Genomic DNA, 16724 nt, shown 5'->3' with positions numbered 1-16724 from the left:
GATGAAACTGGCAATGTCATATCTTTACATCTTATGGATGATTTGTGGGCACTTATCCTTTCCTTTATAGGGTTAATTGTCTCACCCACATAGCCCCGCCCACATGGGCATTTCAAGATGTAAACTACATATCCTGTATCACAGGTATAAAGGCCCTTTATCTCTCTTTTTTTGTTATCATTAATTTGTGCAACATATTTCCCTTGTATCATTGCATTACACTGCGCACAGTGCAAACAAGGATATGACCCTTTATTAGCAGTAGTGAGATCATTTATTGTTTCCTTTCTATTACTACCCACATCAGCCTTCACTACTAAGTCTCTAATATTTTTCATAGCTCATATTATCTTTAGAATAGTTCAGTGTAAATGTTAAACATTTCGTATTACCATTAAGCTCATCAACAAATAACTAATGTCTCCAATGGGCCCCTCCATACGCCAAAGATATAATCTATATAACAAAGCCAAATTTTACAATTTGCCTGATAAAGCTCGTTTGTATAAACAAATCTATTTTCAAATTGGCTTACAAAAATATTAGCGTATGAAGGGGCCACATTGGAGCCCATGGCTGTACCCTTTCTCTGGAGGTAATGTGTGTCCTGAAATAAAAAATAATTCAAATATAATACAATATTAAACATATCTTCTATAAATTCACATTTAAGATTAGAATAGGTGTTACTGTGTTTCAATAATTCTAACACTGCCTGTACCCCCGCCTCATGGGGGATGGCTGTATATAAGCTAACTATATCTAAAGAAAAGAGTATATCCACTTCGTCTACTGCAATAGTTTTTATTTTTTCCAGGAAGTCCCCTGTATCTTTAAGAAAAGACTTCTGGGCCCCAGCCATGGGGTTTAAAAATTTATCAAGAAAGATGGCAATGTTCGTAAAGACCGAATCTGTACTTTCCACAATCGGCCTACCCGGAGGTTCCATTAAATTCTTATGGATTTTTGGTGTTGTATTAAACACCGGTGTAATAGGATCTTTTTTTGTCAAAAATGTAGCAAGATCACTAGCAATTTCCTTTTTAAGCAGTGCTTTATTTATAGTTAATGAAATTTCCTTCTGAATATCTGGCAATGGATCATGATCTAAAATTAAGTATATACCTCCATATAGATAGATGTATTACTTGATAGATTTTTAAGAGCCTTATGTTCATATGGGGTAATATTGTCAATAATCCTGGACTTTTCATCTGAACACAATTTTTTAATATCAGCCTGTACAAACTTAATATATGTCTCCACTCCAGGGTAAAGGGTATTATGTACAAACTTAGATTTGTTTTTTAACCCTAAAGTACGTGTGTCAAAACTCATGTCTTCATTATGTGTGGTATTGGTAATATTAGTCACATTATCTTGTGGTGTATTGAAAAATGCTTTTAGCCTTAAATTCCTAAAGAACCTATACAAATCTTTTTCAAGTGTAAATTCATTAGCATATGTAGTGGGGCAAAATGATAAGCCTTTATTCAATACAGCGAACTCATCATCAGTAAGCTGATACTTTGAAATGTTTATAACAAGCGTCTCTTTGATAGTGTCCATATAATTTATAGTTGTTTTTTGAATTGGGGTGTAAAGCATATATTTCAGCATTATATACATTACCACCAAAGTCTGTGTTGTCAGTCACCAGAATAGTTGGCTCATTTATTTCTTGCAGCCTCTTGAATATGGTCTGTTGCGTAGCCGATTTGACTGTCTGGGATAGACGCTGCCAGCGCTTATGTTTCCTTCCTCCCCTCCTATATCCGCATCTGTGCCGGAGCCTAAAAAATCTTCAGATGAAGACGATTTACTATTGGCAGCTGCCATCTTGCTTGGAGCGTTCCTCGCTCCCCTCCATGTACCTCTTCCGGGTCGTCTCCAGGTGACGTCACGGATCTCATTGTCACCGGACCAGCGGTAAATCAGATTTTGTTTGTAGTCCTCTTCATCATAACCAAATTTTTGTCTCTTTACCTCCTTAAGGTCTCTCTGGAACTCTTCAAGTATTTTATTCATCTCCACTTTCAACTTCGTGAGTTCCTCAACAGAGAAGTAGGTATCCAATTTAGCTTCATTTTCAGCCACGGTTAGTTTTTGATTTTCAATCTCCTCTTGGAGACATTCTACCGTCCATACAATGATGTCAAATGAACACTTATTGAGGATAGATTCAAATCTCTTCTTATATTTCACATTGTTGGTCATGTTGGTTGGTCTCAGTTTTATCCTTAATCCCCAGGGTATGCGTCTGACTCTAAAGTATTCAGCCAGAGTGGTGCAATGTAGCTCATAAGACAACAATTTTTTCTTTGCTTTTTCCCAATTTTTAGCTACATTGATGTTAGATGTACCTTTAAGGAAATCTCTAGGACCTTTAGACAATGCTGTAATTCTTGAGGCATCTATATCCGAATAGGAGAACACATACAAATCCTCATTTGATGCTTCCATGTTATCTATGTGGTGCACGTAACTTTCAGCAGGTATGAATAAATATCCATCAAACTCGATAAGTCCAGCACCTTCCAAATATCCCTCTCTGGGTGTGAGAGTCTATAATTAAGCTTCACAGCTTTTCAGCACTTGTGCACGCACGCTAACGAGGCCTGCCAACCTCCTATATATAAATCCACAAAACAAATGATAGCGTTAGCACAATACTTAAAAAAAAATCTTTTATTTAAACAACATCAGGATAAAAACAGCAACGTTTCGAGTCACGTAGACCCTTAGTCATGCTATAGATTAAGGTTAGACACCTCCCTTATATACCACCTGTATGCAAATTATCTTAATAAGCTTTCTTAATTTCCATAGAAAAAAACAATGTCAATACCCCCTGCCGGTCAGGTTTTTTGTAGCAATATCTCCTTCACAACGGTTCCATTAATATACAAATACACTTATTGTATAAATAAATCATAAAAACAAGTGGAGATCATAATCTTTGTTTAACCCATTCAAATGTAAAATTTTGAGGTGTTGTATCCACCATATTTCCCTCTTTTTGAGCAGTAACTCTCTGTTACCTCCTCTCCTTTGTTTGGGAATGTGGTCAATCACCTGAAACCTCAGCTGGCTTAGTTATATGTCCTGCCGATAGAAAGTGTGATGAAACTGGCAATGTCATATCTTTACATCTTATGGATGATTTGTGGGCACTTATCCGTTCCTTTATAGGGTTTATTGTATCACTGACATAGCCCCGCCCACTTGGGCATTTCAAGATGTAAACTACATATCCTGTATCACAGGTATAAAGGCCCTTTTTCTCTCTTTTTTTATTATCATTAATTTGTGCAACATTTCCCTTTTATCATTGAATTACACTGCGAACAGTGCAAGCAAGGATATGACCCTTTATTAGCAACAACAACATGGGGATTAGATTTATTTAGCAGATACCAATGTTTCCTGATTATTTTAGAAATATTATCACTATATTGGTTGTATTCTGATGAAAAGATAAGTTGTTTTTATCTTTATTTGGAACACTTGATCAACCAGGCATTTATGGACAGCAGTCTAACAGACATTAGCCTAAAGCTGACGATAAGTATTGCACCTGCTGTTATAATACCGCATATATTTATGTGCTGTGTTTTTCCCTTTTTCTTCTGTTGAAGTGTGCAATAGACAGGAATTTGATTTTACTCACCTGCTATTACACGTTAAGTTTTGTAACCACTGAGCACAGTAGGTAGTTTGTACATATTGTAAACTATTTCAATTAAGTAAATTGTATATTGGACCAAGAGTGCTGTTGTGAGGTATCTCTTTTTTTCTCTATTGCTTTATTCTTGTTTTTTATCTTTATGCCGTTTTATTCTCATAGTTACTGCTATTTCATTCTTTACTGCTTGTTCACAATTATTAAATGACAGATAACGGATAGCCTCTGTCTGTAAAATTTTTAGCCATTTGTTTTAGTCTTTTGTAGCTGTTTATCTTGTACATTTCTTGCTGTTCTAAAGAATTGGCTTTTAGGGATGGAGTTAAATAGTCTGTCAGGATGGTAGCTATCAAAATGTAACAACGTGTTAAGATCAGTGGGTTTACAGTATAAGTCTGTGACTAAATTACCCCTTTGTTTCTACACCAATGTGACTAAATAGCTCACATTATCTTTAGAATAGTTCAGTGTAAATTTTAAACATTTCGTATTACCATTAAGCTCATCAACAAATAACTGTAAAGTCTCTAATGATTTTTTTTATACAATAAGTGTATTTGTATATTAATGGAACCGTAAGGTTATACACCATCTTGTATGACATTGATACAATGTATAATATGAAGACTTACTATGATAAATACAAAATTATATAAAGAGTTTTGTGAAAGAGATATTGCTACAAAAAAAACTGACTGGTAGGGGGTATTGACATTGTTTTTGCTATGGAAATTAAGAAAGCTAATTAAGATAATTTGCATACAGGTGGTATATAAGGGAGGTGTCTAACCTTAATCTATAACATGACTAAGGGTCTACGTGACTCGAAACGTTGCTGTTTTTATCCTGATGTTGTTTAAATAAAATTAGAATTTTTTAAGTATTGTGCTGACGCTATCGTTTGTTTTGTGGATTTATATATAGGAGGTTGGCAGGCCTCCTTAGCGTGCGTGCACAAGTGCTGAAAAGCTGTGAAGCTTAATTATAGACTCTCACACATTTTTTATATATATATATATATATATAAAGTTCAGAGAAAGAGCACTCTCACCTCAAAAACAGCTGCCAGGGTGCCAACAGTTGAATATAGCAGATAGAAGACAGCACTTGCTGGTCTTTTTCAAGTGTACTTTTATTTAGAAACAAGCGTGACGTTTCAGGGACACACTCCCCTTCCTCAGAGGAAGGGGAGTGTGTTCCCGAAACGTCATGCTTGTTTCTAAATAAAAGTATACTTGAAAAAGACCAGCGAGTGCCGTCTTCTATCTGCTACATATTATATATATATATATATATATATATATATATATATATATATACACACATACATACACACACACACCCACCCACCCATACACACACAAGTTAAAAATAATTATAACAATTACTACAACTTTTGTAGCGTGTTTCTGGACCTAAAGCACTTTAAACTGTACATTTATTTAAGAGGGTTTGAAGTTAGAGATTTTAGTCTCGAAAGGCTTGTTTAAATACTGAATAAATAAGTGTAAACCTAGGTTTCAACACGGTATCATTACTTTATAGAAATAAGGACACAACAAATAAAATCTCAGTATTTAAGGTCCCTTTAAGATGTGATTTCCCACATTCAAAACATTAAAATGTTTTCTCTTTAATATGATTTTTTTGATGATTAATAAGTTGTAATTTCAAAGTAAAAGATTTCCCACAATCAGAACACGAAAATTCTCTCTCTCCTGTATGAATTTTCTGATGCTTAATAAGATATGCGTTCCGAGCAAAATATTTCCCACAGTCAGAACATGAAAATGCTTTCTCTCTCGCATGAATGTTTTGATGGTTAATAAGATATGATTTCAGACTAAAACATTTCCCACATTGAGAACACGAAAATGCTTTTTCTCCTGTATGAATTTTCAGATGATTATTAAGAGTTGATTTATAGGTAAAACATTTCCCACATTCAGAACATGAAAATCTTTTCTCTCCTGTATGAATTTTCAGATGGACAATAAGATTTGATTTCTTGTTAAAACATTTCCCACATTCAGAACATGAAAATCGTTTCTCTCCTGTATGGATTTTCTGATGGGTAACAAGATTATTTTTATAGGTAAACCATTTGCCACAATCAGAACATGAAAAGGTTTTAACGCCTGTATGAGATTTTTGATGAGTAATAAGAGTTGATCTGTAAATAAAACATTTCCCACATTCAGAACATATATTTCCTACATGGCTTCTTTGATTTTGGAAAAGATTGAAAGAAGTATCTGCATTCTGATCATAACTAGGATTATTGCAGTTTGTGAATCCACCTGTTGAAAAGAAATACAGTGGGAGTAATGTTATTTATTAATAACTTAATTTTATTTTGAGAACATTTTTAAATGTTTGAAATTATTGTCTAGTACAAGGGGAGGGGACAAGCTATGACCCTACACCTTTCCCCAGCCTCCGTGCTAAGACATAAGTGTCTGTTGGACATTAAAATGATGCAAACTTTCCTCTTTGTATAAAGGCCGCCCACTTCAAAACTATTTTTGTTTTGTGATCCAATGGTTTGAACTGTTTTTCAATAAGTTCTAGCAAAAAAAAAAATATGTGTGTGAATGCCATACGGCTAGAGCGCAAATTGGAGAACAGTTCAAACTGTTGGCTCGCAAAAAAAGTTTTGACGTGGGCAGCTGGAGTGTAGTGTATTTGAATTTCAGTGTTGCATTGAAAAGCAAGTTATAGTGCTTCTTCTTTAAAACGGATTAATTCAACTCCATCTAAAATATTGCTTACATTCACAGTTTACCATCACTTTAAGGACTATTTTTCAAGACTCCATGACATCCCATAATGGTTAATCACGGACATAAATAGAAATTAATGCAGTTGTAACTTGTTTTACACATTTTTCTCAAATGTATTTAGAGCTTTTAAAACTGAGTTCACAGACATTTATAGTAATAAAATTATTTAAGTCTCTAAAGTACTAATTTTTTTAAGAACTTAGAATTTATATCATATTTCTTTACTTGTAATGATGATTTTCTACAAATAAGATTATTGTTTCATTTAACAAAAAGTAATTAATAATATTTAAAATAACTATGTAGTGAACATGAAAATATTTCTGGAATGTCTAGAAATTAATTCTGCTATCATGTTTTTGTATTGTATTTAAAACATATTTACTGCTTCAAAATGATGTTCACATAAGTGATAGAATTACTTCAGTCACAAAACTGCTCTTTATAACTATTACATTTGTTGGAAATTTTTTTTTTTTTTTCATTTTTAAGGTGGTTACACTCATAATGCTTTATTGACATAAAAATTGCTTTCTCTTCACTATACACTGTACCATTGGATGGTAAAATATGAATTTTAGTGAAGTTAAATGTACGTTTTTTAAGCTTATGATCAATCATTTCTAAAGTGGAATAAACGTTTATAAAAACAAAAAAGAAAAGAAACTTTTTAATGGGTGAAAAAAATGCGAATCTTACTAGTAAAACTTCAGCTTTGCTTTATTTCAAACACTGCCTCCAAAAGCCAAACTCCCAGGATCTACTATGGATTGGCTTCAAGCATAAAATGAAGCATGGCCAGAATTTTTAGACAGGTGTTGCTTTTAGGCATTTTTGTAAATTATCTAGTTTAAAAATAAAATGTATGTCCCTTTAATGAAAATAAAATTTAATCGCCAAAATGCACTAAAACTAAATAGAATTAGCTGTACTTAAAGGGATAGGAAACTAACAAAGTTTTGCATGGTATAGAACTCAGCAACCAAAGTTATATTGCAATATATATGTCATTAGCAAATACTTATTTTTAAGTATTTTACCTTTGATTTTAATAAAAAAAAAAGCCCAAGCCCTCCAGAAGCAAACGGTAAACTGACAATAAGTGCGATCGTACGGACATATTAGTATCCTCCATCATAGCCGCCAGCTCATGTGCACAATAATCCGTATCCCTCTGCAATGTCACAGTAATGCTCATGTAGTTCTATACAGGGCGTTACTGTGAACAAACAGGCTGGACGAAGGGGTGTAAACAAAGAGTGTTAGACACTCCAACATACACAAACAAAAAAATGCCCGATCATCACAATCCTAGAAATGCAGTGAATCTGCCAACAAAGGTTGTATGAAATATTGGTTTCAACTATGAATGCTATTTACATTTAAAATACATCAAATATAATGAAAACTATAGAGGTGCAAGTATTAGTAAATATGCTTGGAAATACATTGTTATTATCTCACACAACTTTGTGCCATACATATATATCATTTAATACATTTGATAAAAAGGATGAATGAAACTCACCTTCAATATTTATGTAGAATAAAATTAAGTTGAAAACATTTTTAGATTCTTTATTGAATAAGGGCCGATCGTCACTATTCTAGCAATGCAATGAAGCTGATAACTACATATACAGTGTATATATACTGTGCTTGTTGTTATCCAAAGCTTTTGTATGCATCATATCTTTCTTTTTAATTATTTATATGTGTAAGAAACTTGATATTTATAGATCTCACCTTTGTGGGTCACTGTAGAAAATGGATAATGTACACCCAGAACAACATTGTTCAGTAACAGATACGCAAGTGTACATTATAGCTATTACCTGCTCACACCTGAAGCGAACACTGGGGACAAGGTAAAATTGCACTTTGACCATGGATATTATATGGCATGTTACTGTTGTAAACTAATTTGTAAGTTTGAGGTTTTGCTCAGATATTATGCTGGTTGTGACATCTGAGATGGCATTGAAATTGCAAACATTCCCTTCTCAAGTAAACATCTGCCACAGAGAGGTGCGAATCTAAATAATGAACTTAATGGCATGGATATGAAGTTGCTTTGCAATAAAAAACAAAATTTATGCTTACCTGATAAATTTTATTTCCGGGCATGGAGAGTCCACAACGTCATTCCAATTACTAGTGGGATAATAAACTCCTGGCAAGCAGGAGGAGGCAAAGAGCACCCAAGCAAAGCTGTAAAGTTTAACTTCCCTTACCCATAATCCCCAGTCACTCAGCCGAAGGAAAATGGAAAAAGATGAAAACACAAGGGTGAAAAGGTGCCTGAGGTTTACCCGAAAAAACTGCTGAATTATAATTAAGAGAGGGCGGGGTCGTGGACTCTCCATGCCCGGAAAGAAAGAAATTTATCAGGTAAGCCTAACATTTTTTTTCTTTCATATGGCATGGAGAGTCCACAACGTCATTCCAATTACTAGTGGGAACCAATACCCAAGCTAGAGTGCACGGAATGAACAGGGAGGGAGTACAAAGCAGGAGGACCTAAACAGAAGGCACCATCGCTTGAAGAACCTGTCTCCCAAAAGAGGCCTCAGCTGAGGAAAAGGTATCAAATTTGTAGAATTTGTAAAAAATTATGCAGAGAGGACCATGTAGCCGCTTTGAAAATCTATTCCACAGAAGCTTCATTTTTTGAAGCCCAAGAAGAGGAGACAGCCCTAGTGGAATGAGACGTAATTCTCTCAGGAGGCTGCTGTCCAGCAGTCTCATAAGTCTCATAAAAAAAAAGATGTTCCTTATGAGAAGAAGGATTAGGACAAACATTTCCCGATTAATGTTTCGACCCGACACCACTTTAGGGAGAAAACCCGATTTAGTATGAAGGACCGCCTTATCTGCATGAAAGATAAGATACGGGGAATAACACTGCAGAGCTGAAAGTTCAGAAACTCTGCGAGGCGAAGAAATAGCAAGGAGAAAAAACCTTCCAAGATAAGAATTTTATATCAACAACATGCATCAGCTCAAATGGAGCCTGCTCCAAAACTTAAAGATCTAGGTTAAGGCTCCAAGGATGAGCAACAGGTTTAAACACAGGCCTGATTCTGACCAGGGCCTGTACAAAAGCTTGAACATCTGGTAAATCAGTCAGATGTTTGTGTAAAAGGATAGACAATGCAGAAATCTGACCCTTCATAGTACTGACTGACAAACCTTTCTCCAGGCTATCCTGAAGAAAAGATAATATACAGGGAATCCTCACCCGATTTGCACCAATAAAGATATTTACGCCACACCTTATGGTAAATCTTACGAGTAACAGGTTTGCGAGCCTAAAACATAGTATCAATGACCGCATCAGAAAAACTACATCTAGACAGAACTAGGAGTTCAATCTCCAAGCGGTCAGCTTCAGAGAATCCAGGTTTGGATGGAGGAATGGACCCTGAATTAGAAGGTAACCTCCAAGGAGGTAGAGATAACATCCTTACCAGATCTGCAAACCAGATCCTGCGAGGCCATGCAGGAGCTATTAGATTTACTGATGCTCTCTCCTGTTTGATCTGAGCAATGACTCGTGGAAGAAGAGCAAAAAGAGGAAAAAGATATGCCAGAGAGAAGATCAAGAACCGCTAGATCAGTATTAGAATGGCCTGAGGATCTCTTGACCTTGAACTGTACTTTAGAACCTTGGAGTTTGGGAAGCCATCAGATCCAACTCTGGACCCCCCCCCCCCCATCTGAATGTTATATCAGAGAATACTTCTGGATGGAAAGCCCACTCCCCGGGATGAAGAGTATGTTTGCTCAGAAAATCTGCCTCCTGGAATATGGATGGCAGTTTTGAGAAAATTGTGAGCTTCCACCCACTGCAGAATGCGAGTAACCTCCTTCATGGACAATGAACTCTGAGTTCTTCCCTGGTGGTTGATGTAAGCCACTGAGGTGATGTCCGACTGGAATCTGATAAACCAGGCTAAAGACAATTGAGGCCACACTGTTAAGGCACTGAAGACTGCTCTCAATTCCAAGATGTTTATGGGAAGAGCAGACTCTTCCTGAGACCACAGGCCCTAAGCTTTCAGAGAACCCCAAACAGCTCCCCAGCCTGACAGGCTGGGGTCTGTAGTCACAATCACCCAGGAAGGTCTCAGGAAGCAAGTGCAGATTTTCCTGTGAAATCCACCATGAGAGTCTCTTGTTAGGGGGTCCAGGATTATCCTCTGTGATAAATTTGAATGGTCTCTGTTCCATTGATGGAGCATGCAAAGCTGCAGCAGTCGCAGATGGAACTGGGCAAAAGGAATGATGTCCATGGAAGCCACCATCAGACCAATCACCTCCATGCATTGAGCCACTGATGGACGAAAAGCAGACTGGAAGGAAAGGCAGGAAGCAAGAAGTTTGGATTTTCTGAAGTCCGTCAGGAAAATCTTTATGGACAGAGAATCTATGATTGTCCCTAGGAAAATCACTCTTGTAGTTGGAACTAGAGAACTCTTTTCTAGATTCACCTTCCATCCGTGGGAACGTAGAAAAGACAACAACATCTCTGTATGAGTTTTTCGTAGTTGAAAAGATGATGCCTGAACCAAGATGTCGTCTAGATAAGGCGCCACCGCAATTCCCTGGGTTCTGATCACTGCCAATAGAGAGAGCTCCCAGAACCTTTGTGAATATTCTGGGAGCTTTGGCAAGACCAAAACGGAAGTGCAATGAACTGGAAATGCTTGTCCAGAAAGGCAAACCATAGAAACTGGTAATGATCCCTGTGAATGGGAACGTGTAAGTACGCGTCCTTCAGGTCTATGGTTGTCATGAACTGACCTTCCTGAACCAATGGAAGAATGGAACGAATAGTTTCCATCTTGAAGGACGGAACCCTGAGGAATATGTTTAGACACTTTAGATCGAAGTGGAAAAGTTTTCTCCTTTTTGGGAACTACAAATAGTTTTGAATAGATACAATAACTGGTACAATAACTCCCAGGGAGGATAGATCCTTTACGCAATTTAAGAAGGCCTCCTCTTTACCTGGTTTGAGGATAGTCTTGACAGGAGAAATCTGTCCCTTGGAGGGCAAGACTTGAATCCTATTTTGTAACCTTGGGATACTGTGTCCACAGCCCATGGATCTGGGACATCGCCCTGTTGGAAAAAGAAAGTCTGCCCCCTACCTGATCCAAAATCGGATCAGGGGCGGACCCATCATGCTGATTTAGAGTATAAGATAGAAATCCAGCACTCAGACCCAAGGTGTGTGCAAGCTAGCACAGGATCACTGCAAAGATCCAAACAGTATCCAAAATCTTCAAAGAATGCAGCAGCACCACTTCTCATATAAAAAGTTGCTTTATTAAACACATAGTAGGAGCAGGTAAAAATAGAACGACGTTTCGGGTGGTTATCCCTTAGTCATGTTCACATAGTGTTTGTTAGACTTAATCACCTTTAAATAGCCATCAGTCAGGTGAGACCACACCTTTCCCCTTATTATTTAGGTATACATTTTTCTTAACCTCTATTGCCATCTAGTGGTCTAACCTATATAAAACATACAATTTTATTTTACAAAAAATATTTTTTTTAAAAAAGAGAACAATCACATTTGTTGAAGAGCAGATATCAAAATGTCAAAATATAAAATTAAATGCCAGAAAAGGAATTATATAAAGATAAAAATCTTTTACTTTACAGGAATACACTTAAATCAAGTTCCCTATTCATACCATTGGGGATTAAGCAATCTAATTTATTAATCCAAAATGCCTCACGTTTTTTGAGAAGCAATTCTCTATTGCCACCACGTCTAGGGCTCTGTATGTGATCTATTATTTGGAATCTTAATTGTGCAATAGAGTGACCTTTACTTAGAAAATGGTGGGCAACTGGGGCCTTTAAATCTCCTGTCCTGATATTGGATTTATGTTGGATTATTCTGTCTCTCACCCTCTGAGTCGTCTCTCCAATGTAAATAAGCCCACACGGACATTTGATTAAATATATAACAAAATTGGCATTACAATTATAATAGCCCTTTATTTTAAATTTCTGTCCCGTAAGGGGGTGGATGAATATATCAGATTTTATCATGTTATTACAACTGGAGCAATTAAGACAAGGGAAACAGCCATTCCTCTCTGAAGTAATGTACCCCAATCTGGATTTCTTACTGGAGCCCACGTCAGCCTTAACAATTTTATCTTTTAAACTAGGAAGTCTAGTGTAGGCTGGCATAGGTGATTGGCGGAATGCTAGTAGAAGATTTGCTGATTTAGAGTGAGTGGAAGATTTCTTGTTCTGCTTTCCCTTATTAAAAAACTGGCTAGATTTCCAAGAGGACCTGGATTGGTCTGGTTTGGAAGAAGAGGAGGAAGACCTCTGACTTTTAAAGTTGCGAAAGAAACTAAAATTAGAAGTCTGGCGAGCCTTAGGTAAGACATTTCCGATAAAACAGAAGTACGGGCGTCACGTGAGTGGGTCTGAAATTACTGTGACATCAAAAAGTGCGAAAACGGCTAAGAAATAAACGGCTGCTGAAACCCGTTCAGCTCAATAAGGACTCTGATCATGCTGTGAAATTAAAACGGCTGAAATGCAAAACTGTTAAACATGTCTGTCGTATCTAAGCTCTTCCCTAATTAACCTCTTAAGTGCTGCTGTCCTTCAGTACCTAAAAGGCAAAGACACTTACATTAGATCCAGCTGCAGGACAGATAACTGCTACGAAGGTGTGACAGGTACTCCACTCCCTGTCATGGGCCTGTAGGAAAAGGAAAGAACAGAGTAACCAACTCTGGCTTTCTACAACGTAGGTAGCAAAGTGTAAAAAGTAAAGCAAAGACTACCTTTCCGCCTTTTAACTGCTAAAAGCCACCACTACTCTCACTAAAGAGATTGACATGGACACAGCTAGACCCCAATCCTTGCTTGCAGGGAAAAGTAACCATAAAATGATTAAATATCTTCAGACACTGTCTTCGCACAACCTCCATTGTCAGAGGCAAATTAAATGACTGGGGATTATGGGTAAGGGAAGTTACACTTAACAGCTTTGCTGGGGTGCTCTTTGCCTCCTCCTGCTGGCCAGGAGTTTAATATCCCACTAGTAATTGGAATGACGTTGTGGACTCTCCATGCCACAGACACCCCCAGCGTTCTGGGTGCTGGGCAGGCAGTATTTTTTTTTTTTAATTGTGTGTTCCGATGTGCCTGGCGCAAATAGTTTCTTAAGTACTGGTTTTACACTTTGTATATGGCACTACCCCACATCTGGACAATTCCTGTTAGAAAGTTACATGATAAAGTTCTGCAGGTGGTATTTTGCTTTTGCGTTCTGTTCCTAAAGGGAACCCAATACGTGTACACCACATAGTGGCATTCTGAAGTCACATTCAAAGGACTGTTTCTATAAAAAAAAAAAATGCATCCAGGGCCGCCATCAGGGGGTGACAGGGGTGACTCCTGTCAGGTGCCCAATGGGCCAGGAATATTTTTTATTTTTTTAATTTTGGCAGCCACCAGTGGGTACTACAGCAGAGTGCTAATTGAGCATGGGAAATGTTATTACAAGGAGTAAAGTATTAGCATTTGAGAGGATTTCTAAATGTACACTAAACCACTATGCACAGTGTGAGACAGACTTGGCACTTTTTTTGTACAGTGTGTGCCTGAGTCAGACGGCAGATCACTTTCATTTGCAGAGGAGGTAGGACTTAGCAATTTTTTTTTATTTCTTTGTGCAATTTCGGATTGTAACTTCAGTGTGGTAGTAGTTGTATGGTGAGGCCAGGGGTCCATAAAAACAAATTTTTTTAGCAGCAGTGTATTTATGATTATTTGACAATGCTGTAGAAATTCTATATTTAACACCATGCAGAAATGTTTCCTCCTCAATACACAAATGGTAGGTGCCCTTTTGGCATTCCAGTTTACTGCCCCTTTATGCAAGGACTTTCCAGATGCAAGGAGGCATTTTATCTAAGATTTTTACATCTGAATAAAATGTTATACTCTCAGACTAAGATTGCTAAGTGTTTGAAATGAGACAGGTTAACTTAACTGTTCAGTTTACACTACAGCTGACTTCATTTTAAAACACATACCAACAAGCCTAAATCCTGCATTTAATCAGATCTAATGGTATGAGTACCACAGCTTATGGTTCCACCAAGACCATATAGAGTACAGCATTTTCAAAATCCATAAGTTCAGCTGACAGATGGGAACATTTGTACACTATATTTGAAGTGGTGCTCTTGGTTGGGGAAAATGGGGGAAAAAACAAACATACATATGTCAACCTTTTAAAAGTATTTTTCTTCATCTAGCCATCTACCCAGATCATTAATGTACAATTCTGAATACACAGAATTATTTTTGTTTGCACATTTACAAATATGATTCTTTAAAAAGTGATCTCTTAATTTCTGCAATTTTTATCATGTATGTCACACACTGTTGATTTAGAGGATGCAAGGTGCAGAAATGTTTCCTCCTGTGAGTGTTTCTGTGGGTGTCTGTGTTCATGTCTTTGTGCTTTGGTTTGTGTCTCTATGAGTATGTATGTATTTTTTTTTCTGTGGGTCTCTCTGTGAGGGTGGGTGTGTATGTCTCTGTGCATTTTCTGTGGATGTCTGTGAGGGTGTGTGCATATGTCTGAGCTTTTTCTATGGGTGTCTTTGTGAGGGTGTGCGTATGCTTGTCTTTGTGTATTTTCTCTGGATGCCACTGTGAGAGGGTGGGTGTGTATGTCTGTTTTCTGTGGATGTCTCTGTGGGTGTGTGTGTGTGTGTGTATATGTATGTATGTCTGTTTTCTGTGGATGTCTCTGTGAGGGTGTGTGTTTTCTGTGGATGTCTCAGTGAGAGTGTGTGTATGTATGTCTTTCTGTGTTTTATGTTGTTGTCTCTCTGTCTGTGTTTTCTGTGGGTGTCTCTGCTGTGTGTGTGTATGTCTTTGTGTGTTCTCTAAGGCTGTCTCTGTCGGTGCTTGGGTGTATGTTCAAGCTTGAGTTTGTATGTGTGTGTGTCCATTGTCTGTTCCTTTTTAGGACATTTTGACCTTACTACTGATTATTCACATCTTTCTACAGACTTTGAGACTAACGAGACCTTTCCGGAAATCACCAATCCACCATTTAACCTTTAAATTATTGTTTAGGCAGTTCAGGACCCTTCCTTTCAGCCACTACATGCTAATGTCATGATTTAGTTGGCATCTTCCTTTACAAAAAGATCATCAGAACTCCATATTTTGTTTTCTAAATCTCCTTTTTTTACAAAACTGTAGTTTACCTCATTACTTGTCAGGTCAATGTAAACAAGTGCTGAGTGTCTGTTTGCGTGTCTGTGTCTGAGAGTGTTTCTTTGCGTGTCTGCTAGAGTGTCTATATGTAAATCCTTATGTGTGAGTGTGTGTGTGTTTCAGTGTATGAGTGTGTCTGTGTGTGTGTGTATGTTACTACCTTTACAAGTTTAAATAGACACTTAAGAATAAAGTGCATATACGTTTTAGTCACTTTGTAAAAAATTGCACATGTCAAAGGGGGGGCTGATCAATGCTTAATTCAGGGGCCCCAAAATTTCTAGTGGCGGCTCTACGCTTCCCAGAATAGACCACAAACAATGACGAAGTCTGTCTGAAATCCTTCGTAGCCTGAAGATAGAATTTCAAAGCCCGAACCACATCCAAATTATGACGTAATCGTTCCGTCGAAGAAGAAGGATTAGGACACAGGGAAGGAACCACAATCTCCTGATTGATGTTGCGATCAGACACAACCATAGGGAGAATACCCAACCCAGTACGAAGAACAGCCTTAACAGCATGAAAAGCTAGGTAAGGAAGCTCACATTGCAAGGTCTCCATCTCAGAAACTCTGCGTGCCGAAGCAATAGCCAGTAGAAAAAGAACCTTCCAAGACAGTAATTTAATGTCAACCGAATGCATGGGCTCATGCAAAACCTTAAGAACCAAATTTAAACTCCAAGGAGGAGCGGAATGTCTAAACACAGGCCTGATTCTAGACAGATCCTGAACAAACGACTGTATATCAGGAAGCTCAGCGAGTCTCTTGTGTAACACCACAGAAATCTGTCCCTTTAAAGAATTAGCGGCCAATCCATTCTCAAAACCGTCTTGGAGAAAAGAAAGAATCCTGGATACCTTGACCTTATGCCAGGTGAATCCATGTTCTTCACACCAGAATAAGTAGGTCCCCCACACCTTAAGATAGATGCGACGGGTGACCGGCTTTCTAGCTTGAATGAGAGTAT

General features: G+C 37.4%; 1 protein-coding gene across 1 annotated transcript in view; it reads right to left on the bottom strand.

Moving 5' to 3' along the window:
• Window positions 1-5253: 5253 nt before the first annotated feature.
• Window positions 5254-16724, bottom strand: part of LOC128657402 (oocyte zinc finger protein XlCOF7.1-like) — a 186845-nt gene continuing 175374 nt past the window's right edge. The window contains exon 10 of the mRNA XM_053711739.1: window positions 5254-5985. Within this exon, the coding sequence (XP_053567714.1) occupies window positions 5303-5985 (683 nt within the window). The 3' untranslated portion in view covers window positions 5254-5302. The remainder of the gene's footprint in view (window positions 5986-16724) is intronic.

This window comes from Bombina bombina, chromosome 4, assembly GCF_027579735.1.
Source record: "Bombina bombina isolate aBomBom1 chromosome 4, aBomBom1.pri, whole genome shotgun sequence".
Lineage (NCBI taxonomy): Eukaryota > Metazoa > Chordata > Amphibia > Anura > Bombinatoridae > Bombina > Bombina bombina.
The sequence above is the reverse complement of the archived record's forward strand: the minus strand, read 5'-3'. Positions and strand labels throughout refer to the sequence as shown.